Genomic DNA, 18156 nt, shown 5'->3' on the forward strand with positions numbered 1-18156 from the left:
CCAAACCTTTTAAAAACAAAGCTTTTTTTTTTTTTTTTTTTTTTTTTTTGAGAGGTTTTTTTGTTATAGGGCGTGTGCGCTTCCCAGAAAGACAGAGAGAGATAGAGACACAGAAAGCGAGAAATCACTCCCCACCGGGGATGGCCATGCCGCAATCCTTTCTCCTTCATTCTCCTCTCAGGATCTTGGGCATGCACTCACACGTGCCTGGCGTGAGTTTAAGCCACCAGGTCTGGGACTTGAATCACGGTCGACTGCATGGGAGTTGGGCGACACAACCATTACGCTAACTGCTAGTCCCACTCTATTTTTTTTTTTTTTGGAGAGGTTTTTGCTATAGGGGTGTACCCTCGCCAGACAGAGAGAGAGACAGAGAGACAGTTAAGTGGGAGATCACCTCCCGGGGGGGATGGCTACACTGCAATCCCTTCTCCTCCAGTCTCCTCTCAGGATCTTGGGCATGCACACACATGCGCCCAACGTGAGTTTAAGCCACCAGGTCTGGGACTTGAACCATAGTCAACTACATGGGAGTCCAGCGACATAGCCATTACAGCAACTGCTGGTCCCAATAAAGCTCTATTTTTAAAATTACCCAGACTGACATATTTGACTATGGTAGTCCCAGCAAACTTCTACACCATATTATATTTGGTTGTTAAATTTAGTTTGTCTCCTCATCCAGTCTGTGACAGTTTCTCAGTCTAAAATATTCCTATATTATTTACCATAAATTGACACTTTTGAGGAGTACTAACTAGGTATTTTCTTGAATGTCCCTCAATTTAGACTTTTCTGATAGTTTATTAGATTGGAGTTATGGTCTTTTTAGAATACAATAAAGGGGAACTGTCCTTTTTCATTGTATGTGTATCACAGTACATAGTATCAATGCTTGGTTATTATGTCACTTGGTTAGCAAGGTGCTTTCTAGGTTTCTCCTCGTGAAAGTTACTATTTTCCCCTTTCCATGTTTTATTCACTAGAAGCGAATCACTAAGGTAAGAGCACATTCAAAGAGACGTGAAGTAACTTTGTTTTCATGGAGGGAGGAGTAACAGAGACTCTGAAACATATATTAGAACACACTCACAGCTGGGGCTTTCCCCATAGTACCGTGGTTAAGCATAGACAGTAGGTTTCCCACATGGCTGACCTCAGTTTGAGTCCTGACCCTAGCAGCATGAAAAATAGGTCAAGCAAGTAAGTGTGTATGCCCAAAATCTTTACTGGATGGAGAAACAGGAAAATGGACTACAGCACAATCATACTCGCTCATACTCACTGGGGAGAGATTGCTCTTTCTCTGGTGGGCTCATGTGCCCTTGCAGGGGACCACCACAGTAATGAATGTTTCGGGAGAAATACTTTGAGGTTACTAGCATATTGTTTCTCCTTAAAGTGTTTCCCACTAATACTAGCATTCATCAAGTCTGGCTTGCTTCATGCCTAGAAACAGTCATCTCTCCAAGGAACTCTGGCTTATTTTACTAGGATTTAGACGCAATATAAAGGTGCTAGAGTGCTTGCAAAGAACTAATTTTCGTGTTTTTTTCTGTCCTGTCATTTTGTTGTTGTTGTTCATTTCACGGACTTCTGTCTCTTTGTAACGTATTCATTCTGAATCTTTGTAGTTTCCCTGGTGCTTCCTCATTTCTATCTTCTTGAATATCTAGGCGTCCAAAGGAAAAAAAACAAACAACAAACTCATTTCCTGACAAATATATATAGTATTTAATACAATAAGTTTTCTTCTAATTCTGATTTACCAATGTTCCACAGAATTTATTTGCAGTATTTTCATTCGATTCTAAATATTAATTTCTTTTTCAACCTAAAGGTAATGTAAGAAGTTGTCCTATTTTCCAAACATATAAAATGCATTTAAGCTATCCTTTTAGGAAACTTAATTTGCAGTTTAATGATTAAATAAAAGTCATAGCATAATAATGATCCTTTGGAATGTGAGGTTTTCTTTGAAATACAATTTGGCTTATTCTGGCAAATTGATAAATATTCTGTTCATATTATAACAGAAAGTGACCTGTCATATGAAGAGCTCTACATGTGCCTAGTAACCTAAATCTACTAATTATAATAGTTATCTATTACCTACATTGCTTCATTTTGTTTGATCTATCAGTTTCTTAGAGAGGTGTGTCAAAGTTTCCAACTATAATTGTTGAAATAATTTATCTCTTAAGTTATACCAATTGTTAATAAATACACACACACACTTGTGTACATGTAGTCATATGTTCACGATGGCCAAATTTTCTTGATCTGTTCCTCTTTCTAATATATTATATTAGGTTTTCCAGTTACCAGTTTCTGTATAACCTAGTGACATAAATTACTGCAAAATCTAGTGACATGAAACAAGTATTTCTTTTTCTTTCTTTCTTTTTTATTATTTTTTTAAATTCTGTTGGTCACAATATGGAAAAGTTTGATTTGGTGGTTTGTTTCTGATGTCTATATAGTACCAGGTGGGTGGCTGGGACTGGAGGACCCACTCCTAAGCTGGCTTCTTCACTCATATCAGGCAACTGGGATGGGATGTTTGGAATAGCTGGGAGATGTATGGACTGTTTAGAATCTCTCTATCAACATAGTCACTCCATCTTAGACTTCCTCATAGCAGAATAATTTCAGGATAGCTGGCTTCTTACATGCGTATCCCTCCCCAGGCAGCCCTTCTCCCTTATCTTGTCTCTCTATGTCTTATATTCTTTCTTCAAGTCAGGATTCGACATCCAAATGAGGCCAAGAAGAGTATGGTTCCTTGAGTATGGCATCTCTCCATCTGAAGACCTATCAAGTAAAAAAACATTATCTGCCCCTTTTCTCACCTGTACGCCTAACATACAATTGTATGATAGTCTCTTCAGTAACACCCCCCTCCACAAGGAAGGGGAGCAGGATAAGTGGGGTAGTTACCAGTCCCTGGAAATTCTGAAGTCCACTTGAGCTGCTTCCTGAGAGTAATTCTCTCAAGATCTTGACTTTACCCACTGGGCCCTTGATTCTGCCCTCTGAATTATACTTCCTTTTTTCCTAAGAATTTGTCTATGTTTGCAGATGAGTATCTTTCTCAGTTTGTTTCTTGAACATAGATGTTAGGGTGCAGGTATTTCATTTTGTACTGTCGCTTTCCTTTTAATTCACGGTGACAGTCTTCCTGCCTATGCCATTTATTGAAAAATGTGGCAAACTTTCTACAAATCTTACTGGATTTTACTCTACTAGACAAAAGTCACACCCACAAATTTCTTTGAGGTAGGCAGTTTTCTATTTTGGGCCTTGTGGCTATGTGCAATAAAATCTTAAGAACCACAGAATCCCTACTGGTTAACAGACAAGGTCTATATAGCATATCCCTAAGACCATTAGAAGGCCCTTGGTCTAGCTAGAAATGGTCTCTGAAGCACTGCCTTAGATCTTTTTTTAACACCTTCCCAGGAGATTTTACAGTTTCACAAGGAGGTGTTTCTTTGCTCTGAAGTCATTCATATTTTGAGAATTTTTTTTTTTTTGCTGGAATTACTGGGGATAAGCGAAAGTTTTATTTTCAAATCTGGAAGTCCTGAATTTTTGTATTTCTTTAAAATTTTGCTCAAAAACAAGGCCACTCCATCGCAGCATTATTCACAATAGTCAATAGGTATCCATCCACAAATGAATGGATAAATACAATGTGGTACAGTCAGCCCTCATATCTGTGGTTCTACATCCATAGATTCAACCAGGAGTCGAGTGATAATAGTCTTTTTTTTTTTTTTTTTTGAGAGGTTTTTGCTATAGGGCACGTGCACTTGCCACACAGACAGAGACAGAGAGATAGAAAGCGAGAAATCACCCCCCAGGGGGGTGGCCGCGCCGCAATCCCTTCTCCTCCATTCTCCTCTCGGGATCTTGGGCACGCACGCACACACGCCTGGCGTGAGTTTTAAGCCACCGGGTCCGGGACTTGAACCGCAGTCGACTACGTGGGAGTCCAGCAACATAGCCATTACGCTAACTGCTGGTCCCAAGTGATAATAGTTTTTAAAAATTGGTTAGGCCTATACTAAACATGTACAGACTTTTCTGTTGAACTATTACCTAAACAATATAACAATACTTTACACACATTTGCATTATACTAGGTATTATAAATTACCTAGAGATGATTTAAAGTATATAGGAGGACATGTGTAGGTTACACGCAAATACATGGAATTTTATGTAAGTGACTTGAGCATCCATAGATTTGGATCTGGAACCAATCCCCTGTGGATGAACACTAATGAGAGAGAGAGAGAATTATATGGAATATTATTCAGTCATACAATGTGGGTGAACCTTAGGGACATTATATTAAGTAAAATAAGCCAGCCATGAAAAAACAAATACTACAAAATTCAACAAACAGTAGGTGCTTTAAGTAGTTAATTTTATAGAGACAGAGAGTGGAAGTGGTTCTGATCTAAAAGCTGGGTAGAATGGAGAATAGGGAATTGTTGTTTAATGGGTATAGAGTTTCAATTCTGCTAGATGAACAGAGTTCTGGAGATTGCCTGCACAATATTGTGAGTGTACTTAAAACAACTGAACTGTATACTAAAACATGGTTTAGACAGTAAATTTGTGGTTGTGTATGTTTTACGATATTAGAATTTTAAGAAAAACGTCCAAACAAAACAAAAAAAATCTAAGCAACTCCTTTTTTAGCCTTTTTTTTGTATTTCTCTATCATAGTCAGCTAGAAGAACCAGATAATACTCTGCATTTGCCTAACAACTTCCTCATCCAAATCTACAATTTCATTTGTTCATAGGTGACAATAATACCAAATTTTCCACCTACTAGGAAACAAAGGTCCCTTTTCCTCTGCATCCAATATAACATATTATTCATTGTCTTTTAGGCCTGACCAACAAGTTTCCTCTTTCATTAACCATCAATGACGTACTTTCAGCTTTTGCCTCTGCCTGGTCCTAAAGCTAGTGCCACATATTTTCAGTAACTGTTATGGCAGCAACCCATTCTCTGGCACCAGATTCTGTTCTGGTTATCTACTGTTAGAAATTAATGACTGATCGAAGCTGGTCTACCAGCAGCTGTTCTGATCAACCCTTTTATTTTTTTAAATTTTGCTATAGGGTGTATACACTACAGAGAGAGAGAGAGAGAGAGAGAGAGAGAGAGAGAGAGAGAAAGAGAGAGGAAGTAAATGAGGACTCTCTCTACCCTGGGAGGAGATGGCCACACTGCAATCCCTTCTCCTCCATTTTCCTCTTGGAATTTTGGGCATGCACGTACACATGCCCAGCATGTCTTTCAAGCTGTCAGGTTCAAGACTCGAATTGCTCAGTCAGTCATGTCGGACTTAGCCATATTAACCAACATTGCCACTGGCTGGCCAATCAACTCTATTTCACAGAATACCTGCCTTGGTACTTTATCGATATTGATTAAATGGGCTGTTTTGGCTAAATTTTTTTTGGCAATGGAGCAGGAAATTATTGTTCCAGGTGAACAGGGAAGTAGTAAAAGCAGAATTTCAAAATTTTCCTTCAGTATATCCAGTGTCTCCATTCATGCCTCCACAGCAGTTCATGATATTTTTAGTTTGCTTGAGTATTCTCTCTCTTTTACTTGGTCATCATTAGTTTAGTTACTCCTTGTTTCTCTCTAGCATCTGTAACCTCTCCAAGATTAAATTTTGAGGGTGGGCTCTTTAGGAGCTAAAGAAAAATGTTGCAAAAAAAATTTTTTTGAGAGGTTTTTGCTATAGGGTATGCGTGCTCACTGGAGAGGGAGAGACAGACAGAATGTGAGAAATCACTCCCCAAGGGGGATGGCCATGCTGTAGTCCCTTTTCTTCCATTCTTGGAATTTTGGGCATGCATGTGCACCTGCCTGGCATGAGTTTCAAGCCACAGTTTCAAGCCACTGGTTAGGGATGCAAACTGTAGTCCACCATGCAGAAATTTGGTTCCTTAATCACTACTCCATTTGCTGGGCCCAAAGCTGAAGAAAAATGGAAAAGGAAGACAAGTTCCATGGAAATTTTAACAAAACGAGGAAAACAGATCACTAAAAATCAAATATTACAATACAGTGTTCTAAGTGATTTGAAGATAAGCACAGTGCAGTTTGGGGATAATGAGCAACTGTCTTCCAAATCAGAAGACAGTTTAGAAAGGTGCCAGGTAAATTATCATTTAAAACACGGTTTAGGCAAAGAGACCTTAGATATAAAGGTGTAAGCAAAGGAATGGTTTCTGAGATAGCATGAACTTTTTTTTTTTTTTGGAGAGATTTTCACTGTAGGGCGCGTGCGCTCATCAGACAGACAGAGAGAGACATAGAGACAGAAAGCGAGAAATCACCCCCCAGGGGGGATGGTCACGCCGCAATCCCTTCTCCTCCATTCTCCTCTCGGGATCTTGGGCACGCACGCACATGCGCCCGGCGTGAGTTTTAAGCCACCGGGTCCGGGACACGAACCGTGGTTGACTACATGGGAGTCCAGCGACATAGCCATTACGCTAACTGCTGGTTCCCAGCATGAACTTTTTAAGACTACAAATGTTAATTTTGAATTGTCTGGAGCAAAGAATGTACACATGCGAAAAGCTGGAGAAGTTTGAAGGGATCTGATTAAACTGTTATACCAAGGGGCCTGGATTTCATTCCTTAGGAAAAACAAGAAATCTTGATGTCGAGCAGGGAACTGTCAGGTTTAGATTTTTATGTTTCAAATGTTACATAGACAGCATTGTGTGAACCTTAAGCTTTATGTTCCCTTGCTTTCCTAAAGCCTAAAATAGGCTCTAGCAATGAGTTTTGTGGTCAACTGTTTTAGTGAAATTTGTAAAAGCAAAATATTTCAACTGCAATGATCTTTTTCTTTTACTTTCTTATTTTTTAAAAAAGTCACTTATTTATTTTTACTTTTTCACACCAATATTTACTTTATATATCAAAACTTTTTTGCTCATACTCCATAGTTCTTGAGTTAATAAACAACTTTTGAAATTTCAAATAATAAACTTTCAAAATTAAAGAAATGAATTTTAAGGATGTTTGAAATATTTGTTATAATTTTGTTTGTGACTCTATAACAACAGAGACAGTATGGTTTTAAATATTTTTGAGAAAATATTTACATGTAAACTACTCAAACTGTTGAAAAGCAAACATCCAGCACCTCACACATAAACTTTCTCCGTTCAGCCCTGCCTACCAAGTATTCTATGATATACCATCTGCTAGCAAAGGTCAGTCTCTTTTTCTTCAAAGTCTTCCTTAAGATAATCCTCTGATTGTAGTTGCTCTTTTGTAATCTCTACTGATTACAATGCTAGACTGGAAAAGTCCAGGTTATTTTATGGTACAAATTCTTTCCTATAGCTTCTCTAATCCTCTCTGCCAGGCAGAACTGTTTATGGTGACAGGTCATCTTTCCAAGAGCTTCTGTTGGGTTAGTTGAGGTCTACCTCAGATCCATAGTTTTCTGTTTTAATCTTCAGATATGACATTCCAGTCAAAGCCCTGTCCAATAACAAATATTTCCAATTTCTGATTCAAGGCAACAGGTATTGTCCCAACCCGGGGGGACAGCCAAACAGGTTTCCTGAGTGAAGGAGTGAGAGCTGGGACAAGCGGCATAGTGTTACAGCATGGAGACGACAGTGTCGTCCATTTATTGTGGGCAGCACGGTACAGCACAGAGACGACGCAGTGTCACAGCTCTTCAGGGTCGTCCGGAGACGATGTAGTGTTACAACTCTTCAGGGTCTCCCAGGTCGTCTGGAGACTGTGCGGTGTTTCAGCTCTTCCGGCTCTAGTCGGCTGTGTCGTCTGGCTACTGTGGGCCAGGCATCGTGGTTATATACACTCTGGTGGGTTGTAAACGGTGGGCCCTGATTGGTTGTAAATGGTGGGTTATGATTGGTTGCTTTTGGACCAATCATGAGGTGCCGGATTTGTAAATTTGAGGGATTCTAGTGGCCAATCAGAGCAAAGTTTTGAAGGTCAGGTTTTTGGAGGGGAACCAATCATGGTAATTGTTTGCTCCCTGAGAAACTTCGGCAGACTCGCTGGTGCGCAGCCTCCCACAAGGTATTATTGAACTTATGCAAATAACCATTCTGCCACAAAAAAGAATACTCCCAAATATTTTCCAATTCCAGAGGGGTCAGCAAGGGAGGAAAGTTTATGTTTCAATTTCAAGAAACAAAGAAGAAGAAAAAATATTTTAACCAATCATTAAGCCTATCAATAGCTCAAAAGAAAGCACACTTAACTTGGGAAAACAAATCTTGTCTTTGTGGATTTGGCCAATCTGGCTATGATGTGCCTTGGACAAGATCTTCTTGGGTTGATTCTATTAGGGGGCCTTTGTATTTCCTGGGTCTGGATATTTGAATGCCTTTCTAGATTTGGAAAGTTTTCTTCCAAGATTTCATGGAATAGATTATCAATGCCCTTATTAGTTTCTTCACCTTCTGGGATACCAGTGATCCAGATGTTTGGGCACTTAATGGTATCTAGTATTTCTCGTATAATATTCTTTTTTCTTTTTTTGGGGGGGGGTTATTTCAGGTTTTTTTTTTTTTTTGGTTGTTTTTCTAGGTCAGAGGTTTTGCCTTCAACATCTGAGATTCAGTCTTCTGCATGGACTAATCTGCTTTTAATACTTGTGAGGGAAGTTGTAATTACCTGCATTTCAGCCTTTACCTCTAATAGCTCCATTTGATTCTTTTTGATGGTGTATATTTCTTCTTTCAGGTCATGCAAGAAATTCCTCACCTACTGGAATTCATTGTATCTTTTTTCCTCCATCTTCTGGAGATCATTGTCTCTCAGCTTTTGCATCTCATTTAGTTTTATCACTATGAATATTCTGAATTCTCTATCAGACATTTCCACTATACTATCTGTGGATGATGAAGGATTGTTCTTTTCTCTTAGGGAAGAGATATTTTCTTGGTTTCTCATATTTCTTGTGCCTCTGTGGTGGTTTCTGGTCATTCTGTGACAAAAATCTCTCCTCCACTTGTCTGAGTGTGTCATGGGTCTAGAAGATAAGGTTTAGAGGATAACTTTAGTCACCGTGGTCCCTGAATATGCCAGGACATTCCTCAGATTTAAAATGGCTTTTAGTCTGAGTGTTTTTGGGGTGTAGAAGATAAAGTTTAGAGCATAACTTTTGTTGCCTTGGTCCCTGAATACACCAGGACAGACCTCGAATTTAAAATGGTTTCTCATCCGAGTCTTTTCTTTCTTATTTTTAAAAACAATTTGCCAGAGGGCATGTGTGTTCACTAAAGAAAGAAAAAGTGAGAGAGAGAGAGAAATAAAGCAAGAAAGCCTCAATGGGGCAATGTCATGCCATAATCCCTTTTCTATTTCTCCTTCCTTTCTGGATTTTGGGCATGCAGAAGAGCCAGGGCATATCTTTTAAGCCACCAGGTATGGCACTGGAATTGAAGGTAGGTCATGTGGGATCCAGGCCATACTTTATCTGGGCTGTAGGCATTTTTAAAAACTGTTCATGAGGAAGTTTAGGAAGTTTTACTCTTGCTTTACTGGTTTACTCTTACTACCAATGGTGCCTATTCATGCAGCAGTTATGATATGAAGATGTAGGGCCAAGGTCATAGTGTGATAAAGATAGGCATTGGGGACCAGCAGCTGGCGTAATGGCTATGTTGCTGGACTCCCACTTAGTCAACCTCAGTTCGTGTCCCCAACCGGTGTCTTAAAACTCACGCCGGCATCTGCGTGCATGCCCAAGATCCCAAGAGGGGAATGGAGGAGAAGGGATTGTGGTGTGGCCATCCCCCCTGGGGGGTGATTTCTCGCTCTCTGTCTCTCTGTTTCTGTCTGTCTGGCGAGCAGACGTAAAAAAAAAACACCCAAAAAAAAAAAAAAAAAAAAAAAAAAAAAAAAAGAAAAGAAAAAAAGATATGCATTCATGATTTTGCATTTACTTCTTACAGAAGGATCCTAAGTGGTGTAAACTTAAGCCCCTAAAACCAGGATCCTTACTTGCAGCAATGCACACAGGACCAAACAGTAAGCTGTTATGTGAAAGATGAAGGTCTGAACAAAGGCTGTAGCTGTGTAAACGGAAAGGATCAAAATATAAGCAGCACTTAGGAGACCCAACTGAAGGCCCTTGTTTTGATTTGGTGGCCCAATCATGAAGGATATTAGAAGACATGCCAATGTGACCGGCAGGCGACGAGCCCAGTTTCAAGCTTGTAGCGTTTCAGGTGTCTGATGGAGGAAGAGGCCAGTACGCAGTGCCGCTGAGCACCTAGGTGTTGGGCATATCCTATTTGCTATATTTTCCATTCCCTGGAGGCGACTTATCAGGCTTTTTTTTTGGTCTGGCTTTCCCTTTCCGAGGCCCTGAAACAGAAGCTACTCCTCTGCCCTCGGAGGTTTCCAGTGGCGCCTGCTCACCGGATGTGGAAGCAGCACTTCCGCCCCAGAGGCATTGCTCTGGGGACCAGGGCGCAGGGCGGCCCCGGGCTCTAGGCCTGGTGTCTCCTGAGCAGGCGCGACCTTTGGGTGTCTGGGTCTCTGCATCCATTTCGGCAGGGTATGTTTGCTCACTAAGTGAGTGTGTTTTTCCCACCTAATTTCCCAAACCTCCCCCTGCCTGGCAGGAAGTTCGGCGCCTTCCCGAGGGCTTTTCAGCTTTTCAGGTCCCCGTGCGCCAAGGCCCCATCCTAGAGCAGAGGAGCGCACACTGATTTCCCAGGTGGGAAACGCAGGGCTCATTAACTTCCGTGGTTTTGCACAAGCTGGTCTACAGTCTGCGGTGACGTTTTGGCTCCAACAGATGAACCTGGAATTAAGGGAGACAGTTCTCGGCGACTCAGATACCTATTTCTGAAAGTTTTCTCCAGTAAAAGGACCAGGGTAATTGTAGCTTCCTGGAGTCGCAGGTTAGCTGATGTCCCTGAGTGAACTGGAAGAATTCGAGATTCCCACTGTGTCGCGGTAAAGCTTTGCCACTGTGGAGGCTAGCTCAGAACAGTTTAACCTTGTCATTACTAACAGTTGTAGAACAAATAGAAATGTATGTATTGCCTAGCGTAGTGCTTAAAAATTCTAAATGAGGACTGGGACCAGCAATTGGCGTAATGGCTATGTCGCTGGACTCCCATGTCGACCGCGGTTCGCCTCCTGGACCCAGTGGCTTAAAACTCAAGCCGGGCGCGTGTGTGTGCGTGTCCAAGATCCCGAGAGGAGAATGGAGGAGAAGGGATTGTGGCGTGGCCAACCCCTTCCTCCCCTCGATGATTTCTGGCTTTCTGTTTCTTTGTCTCCGTCTGATGAGCGCTGGCGCCCTATAGCAAAAACATCTCAAAAAAAAAAAAAAAAAATCTAAATGAGATGCTCGAGAATACCACAATGTAGTGGACTAGAGTAGTGCAGTGGGGAATTTTGACACTGGTGATTTAAAGTGTGAACTCGAACTACTATAATTGTATCTTGGACTTTGAGTTAGACATCACACCTCAGTGAGGCTTACTCTTATCACCCTTTAAAAACAAGTAATCTGTCCGACTCCCATCCCCCTTACCTACTTGAAATTTTTTTCCCACGCAGCACTTCTTGGTTTGTAACATAAAGCGTGATTTACTTATTATAGTCATCGTTTATTTGGTCTGTGAATGCAGATTTTTTTTTTCCTGTTTACTTCACATTACTTCACATTTTAAAGGCCAAGAACAATTCTGGCCTATAGTAGGCTCTCAATAAATATTTATTGAATATATGAAAGAATTATACATTATTTTCCAGAGAGAATAAAGTAGAGTTGGAGGTGAGCTTACATGATTGATGGAGCCTAGGTGCGAAATAACTCTGTTGTAAATCCTAGCAGTAGAGGAAACTAAGAAGTTCACATAGGTTTATAAATCTTTGTGTTACTCCAAATGACAGCTTTCCATATTCCCCAGAAGTTAGCATTTCTTTTCCACTAAGCATCTGGATACTTTCTGTCTTATACTTTTTGATGTTCTTTGGGGACAGGGCTCTGTGGTTTGCCTTTGTGTTCTCCATAGCATGTTCTACAGTGATCTGGACACGCCAGGCAATAAATACTTTCCAGAGCAGAGCAATGAACTGGCTTAAGACAGTAGATTACTTGAATAACTAGTTATTTATCACATGAATATTTTAGTGTTATAATACTGTAGCACTAGTGTTTTGCAAACTGGGATCTGTTATGCTGAAGGATTTGCACGTTTTCTATGATGATTTCTGGGTTTTCATTTCAGTGAAAATCTGAAAAGTCACTTAAACATATTTTGGTAGTCTGGATAGCCAGAAATTGGCAGTAGGTTTTAGTGTCCCTGTTTGTTGTGTGTCTTGTTTGAGCATGTTACCCCAGGGAATGCAGTACTTCGTTGCAGGTTAAAAAAAATTGACACAGACTACAAGAATAAATTATTTACCCCAAATGAATCCCAAATGACATTAAGCCACTTTGTTGGAAGAGTCATAGCAATTTAAAAGGAGAGAAGGGGGTGAAAAAAATTAGTAAGATGTAAAATAGAAGTAATATCTCCCTGTTTTGAGAGGTGATTCAGTTTTAGCAAAGTCTAACTTTGTACGGTGTTTTTATAGTTACAATAGCTATAAATTAAGGAATGAAAACATAAAAACATTTTTATGTTTTATATATTTAAGTAATACAATGAAAGTAGTTTAGGTTTAGATGTAGGATCTTGAAAATATGTCTTCACTTTTAGTGATTTTTAGTGGGGTGTTTATATTTTACTCAAGTTTGTGAAAAACTGCTTTACAAAGCTTTAGGCTTCAGGGCCCAGGACATAGAATATTTATTTCAATGAAGTCTAGGTGTGACAGTTGAATGTAGGACATCTATTTCTCCAGCAGCTATGGCTTAGTGGTTCCCGTGGTCATGAAAAATAGAAGGAGGGATCTTAATAAAAATGTAGAAAGTGGTTGGAGAAAATGGAGAAATTTTAGAAATAACTCGGAGTTTTCTATGCAATCTAGCTTTTGTCTGGCTTTCAGTTTGATAGTTCTCTTTATTATAGGGCATATGCACTCACGAGGGAGAGAGAGAGAGAGAGAGAGAGAGAGAGAGAGAGAGATTGATTGATTGATTGGGAAAGTTGAGAAATCACCCTCTGAGGGGGATGATCATGCTGCAATCCCTTCTCTCCTTTCCTCTTGGGATGTGGGCACACATGCACATATGCCCTGAGTGTTTTTCAGCTTGCTGGGTCTGTTACTTGAACCACACAGTTGGTAATGTGAGATCCAGTTGTCTTACCCACCATGCCACCTAGCTGGCCAAGAGTTCTCTAATAGTAAAATTTGTATGTAACAGTCTTTTGACAGTATTTTTGTTTCCACATTTAAAAGAAAAAAGATGTTAATCAGTATTACCGTAGGTGATGCAAATCTCTGTGCTTGGTTTGGAGTACTGAGAGACCTAGCAAGCTATTTAAAGCCATTGTGATAGGAGATTAGAATACTTATTTTCTGGAATTGTTCTGTCCCCTTGACTGGCACAGCCACCTCATTCCTGACCCTGCAGTGGGAAATAGAAGAAGAAAGAAATGAGATGAGGTTTTATTTTGATTTATTCTAATAGAAGGGATCAGGTATTATTTCAGAGTCAAGATTTCTGCCACGTCTAGAGCACTATTGTCTGGAGTTCAGTCAATAAACAAATATTTGTTGAGCACCTACTATGTGTCAGGAGTTATATAAGAAACTGAAGATAGTAAACAATACAGAGACCCTGCCTTTGAGACTTATATAACACTAATACTTGATTTTTTTCTAGCATGTATCTTCACTTGGTATACTTTATTTCAGTATGAGTGGACAATTTGACAACTTTGAGTACTTTTATTTTTTTCAGTTGTTTTTGCCTTATGGTGTTTTTGTTTGCCAGAGACAGAGGGAATCCAATAAAGTGAGAGGGAAAGTGAAAAATCACCACTTACGGGGACTGACCATCCTTTGTCATCCTGGGATCTTGGGCACACATGCACACACATCTGGCATGATTTTCAAGCCACCAGGTCTGGGACTCGAACCACTGTCAGCTATGTGGGAGTCAGCAGCATAACTGTTACACTACCTGCTGGTCCCTTTTTAGAGTGTCTTTAGGCTGATTTTTCTGAAAATACATACAAATAGAAAACTCAAATTAAATTGTTCTTTTTAATCTTTCTCTTACTTTAGGGGTGTTATGAAAGTTGACATCAATCTTCAGAAAGTAGACATTGACCAATGTTCGAGTGATGGCTGGTTTTCAGGAACTCACAAATGCCACCTTAACAATTCAGAGCCATTGGGTCCAGGATTCAAAACGCAGTCTGCCAGAGAAGAAGAAGACATTGACCAATGTTCGAGTGATGGCTGGTTTTCAGGAACTCACAAATGCCACCTTAACAATTCAGAGGTAAGAACATACAAATAAAATCCTTTGAAATCAGAAGCTCAGAAATGTATTAGTTTTGAACACTGCTCTTTAAAATGGGCTAGAAATTTAAAATAACCGTGAAGTAAGAACCTAGTCCCAGGAGGGTCAGCTGGGTTATATACAGTTTTATGGAATATGCTGCTTATTGAAACATTGATGAAATTCATTCAGAAAGGCCACCGTCTGCTAGAAAAGCTAAGAGATGGTGTGGTAAGGCAATTTTGAAAGCAAAGAGAAAACTGTATACAGGGACCTGGAAAGGATTTGTGTATATTTGTGTGTTTTCTTCAATTTTCAACTCCTATCTGTGCTTGATTTGATGGGACTCTGATTGATGAGAAGAAGGAATAGGGGCTATGCTTCTGGAAATAAGACTGTTACTTGTCTCTTATAGTTTCAGAGAAGAATTGTGATGAAATACTAATGATTTCATTTTCAGTAATCTGTCTCTGAGCTCCCAAATGCTATGAAACAAATACGCAATAAAGTTTCTGATTTTAGGTAACTTGAGCTATATCAACATTGATTCCATGAATTTATGAGGAAAGCCAGCTTGAGTTATTTCAAATACAGGAAATATTTCCACAATTGCAGTCATGTACATCTTTAATTTGAAGTTTTCCCACTTATGAAACATGGTTGGATATAGTGCATGTAGTGTAATTTTAAGGTAAGGAATTTTAAATCAGAAGGAAATTTAACAATACACACTTATATATGCCATTACACAAAAAAACCCTACACAGACATGGACACATGATCATTCCTTTGCGTGCATATATGCATGCCCATTGCATGTTTACCATGTGCACACCCCACCACACATAGCCCTGCCACACAGCCCACCTTCCCTATACTCCCACACCCTCAAATGTCCCCACATGCCCTGTAACTCCACACACCACTCCACCCACCCCCACACTCTCCATCATGATATCTCTTAGCTCTCTTGCCCCTTACCACCTAGAAGCCCTCATAACTGCATCCTCTAGGTCGGTGACACCTCTCTACCATATCCTCTGACCCCCTTCACTTCCTCAGTAACTCCACACACATTCCCACTCATTTGCCCACCTCCTTACCACATCTCTGTACACCTCTACACAGATAGCCCCCACAGCTGCCTTTCCTTCCCCACCCTACTAATGGGACCCAATGACATCTCTGAGCCCTTTGTCTTCTTAGCTCATGAAAGTTAAGAGCCTCCTGTTGTCACTTTTCCCTGTTTATTCTTATGGTTTTGAATGTGTCTGAGCTTCCACTTCCCTTTGGTTCACATCCTTCCAAAGATGTGAGTCTTAATCATCAATTTGGTAAATATCTTCAGCATACACATATAGCCACTTAGAATTGTTTTTAAGCCAGAGCGGACTTTTTTCTGTGTAGGTGTCATATCGTGAATATTGATCTGTGTGTGCTCATTTCTGTATAGCCTTGTTTCAGCAGTGCTCATGGTGGTTCAATAAGCAGTCTGCCTGGAAACAAGCAGATACTTAACTTTCAGTTGGTTTCAGTTGCTTCTTGCCTCTAATAATCTTGGTGTGGTTTTGTGTCCTATGACACATCTCTGTTTTAACTCAATGGTCATATTACAAAAACCTCTTTCTCCTTTTGGAAGTTTGATTTATTTTTGTTGTGTCAAGATTACTAATTTTGGGGGTTTGATGTCTTTTGAAAACTTTCAGATCTAATTATTTAAAGATAAAATATAATTCTTGTTTATTAACAAAGATAGGTTTGAAATGTGTAATATGGGGAATTATATATGGGAGCATTATATTCATTTAGTTTCTTTTAAAAAAACTGGAAAGAATATATCCTATAGGACAACTGGTAGTTCAAACAATTTTATTTGAAAATGTCATAGAAAGAGGTTCAGTGATGAAAAGATACTATCAAAAACCCTAGATCTACAACATGCGTATTAGGACTTAGAATTTGGATTCCTCCTTTCCTTACCAAGGTAGCAGAGTAGGGAGAAGGGGACTTTCATGTCCTGGGTTGGGTCCATGAGGCTGCTGGTGGGTAATCTGCCCTACACTGGGCTGTTGTGGAACTTCTCACACTTTTTGGTTGGGCTTCTCTTAGGTCTTGTAGTTGGTGCTGGCCATTTGTGGCCCTGCACCAATTCTATACCACATCCTTAGTCTAGGTACTAGAAGAAGTCAGTCATTCAGTACCTTCCCTCCACTGATATGAGTTAGAGATAAGGAACAGTCTTCTCCTAAAGTTTTTAATGCATGGGAAAACAGCAGGAAAAAAAATCTATGTGACTTTTTTTTTATTATTAGTTTTTCAATCTATTCTGGCTCAACTTTAATCTTTGTCACGAATATTTTAATTAACCCACCCCATGTTAATTATTTTTTAATTAAAAAAAAATTTTTTTGAGAGGTTTTTGCTATAGGGCGCTTGCGCTCGCCACACAGACAGAGAGAGACATAGAGACAGAAAGCGAGAAATCACCCTCCAGGGGGGATGGTCACGCCGCAATTCCTTCTCCTCCATTCTCCTCTCGGGATCTTGGGCACGCACGCACACATGCCTGGCGTGAGTTTTAAGCCACCAGGTCCAGGATGCGAACCATGGTCGACTACATGGGAGTCCAGCGACATAGCCATTACGCTAACTGCTGGTTCCCCCCACGTTAATTATTTTTACATGTTAAGTACTTTTTTTTTGAGAAGTACTTAACATGATTCACAATGGAAGGATGTAGGATCTTGTCGTTATGAGTATCCATATCCTCAGAAATGAAGATGCTTATCACGATTTATAGTGGGTTTTATCTTGCCAATTTTTAACATTCTTTTCTTGTAAATAATAGAGGAAGTTACAAATTTTAAAGTTGTAAGACAGGAAAACTTTTCATTTAAAAAATTTATCCGGCACATTGGCTTTTCAGTCTCCAGGGTGTTTTAAACCAGAATAGCAGGTCTGATGTTGGAAAGTGATCTTGAGCATGCACGCACATGCGCCCGGTGTGAGTTTTAAGCCACCGGGCCCGGGACTCAAACTGTGGTCGACTACATGGGAGTCCAGCGACATAGCCATTATGCGAACTGCTGGTCTCGAAGATCTGTTATTTTGAAGGACATAGTAAAACAAGATCTGAACCAATACTCTGAATTGTACTGCAAGAGTATTTTGGTTGTCTTCATCACCTATCCAGATCATTGCAAAAATGGACTTGGCCATGTTCAGTATCATTTAAATAATTTTTCACCTATTTTCATAACAATGCTTTGAATACACAAAATCCTCTCTTATAGAATTTATTTATTTATTTACTTATTTTTGAGAGGATTTTGCTGTAGGGCATGTGCACTCACCAGAAAGACAGAGACAAAGAGACAAAAAGTGAGGAATCACTCCCCCCCACCCCAAGGGGATGGCCACACCACAATCCCTTCTCCTTCATTCTCCTCTTGGGATCTTGGGCATGCACGCACAGGCGCCCAGCATCAGTTTAAGCCACCGGGTCTGGGACTCGAACCGTGGTCTACTACATGGGAGTCCAGTGACATAACCATTACTCTTAACTGCTGTTCCCAATAGAATATTTAAAAAAAATCATAAAGCGAATTGTTATTAATTTTTGTCTTAAAGATTTTCTTTGCTTTGTTTCCATTAGAAGAATTTCTAAATTATTATTTGAAGTAGGAACCATTAGG

The 18156-nt window shown here is 39.9% G+C and overlaps 1 protein-coding gene across 1 annotated transcript in view; it reads left to right on the forward strand.

Annotated features, from left to right (window-relative positions):
• The window catches only part of GPR158 (G protein-coupled receptor 158), a 483854-nt gene that overhangs the window by 48214 nt on the left and 417484 nt on the right, over window positions 1-18156 (forward strand). Inside the window, exon 6 of the mRNA XM_027770684.1 lies at window positions 14242-14461. Within this exon, the coding sequence (XP_027626485.1) occupies window positions 14242-14461 (220 nt within the window). The remainder of the gene's footprint in view (window positions 1-14241; window positions 14462-18156) is intronic.

The sequence above is a fragment of the Tupaia chinensis genome, unplaced genomic scaffold (genome assembly GCF_000334495.1).
Source record: "Tupaia chinensis unplaced genomic scaffold, TupChi_1.0 Scaffold000001_1, whole genome shotgun sequence".
NCBI classification, from domain to species: Eukaryota; Metazoa; Chordata; class Mammalia; order Scandentia; family Tupaiidae; genus Tupaia; species Tupaia belangeri.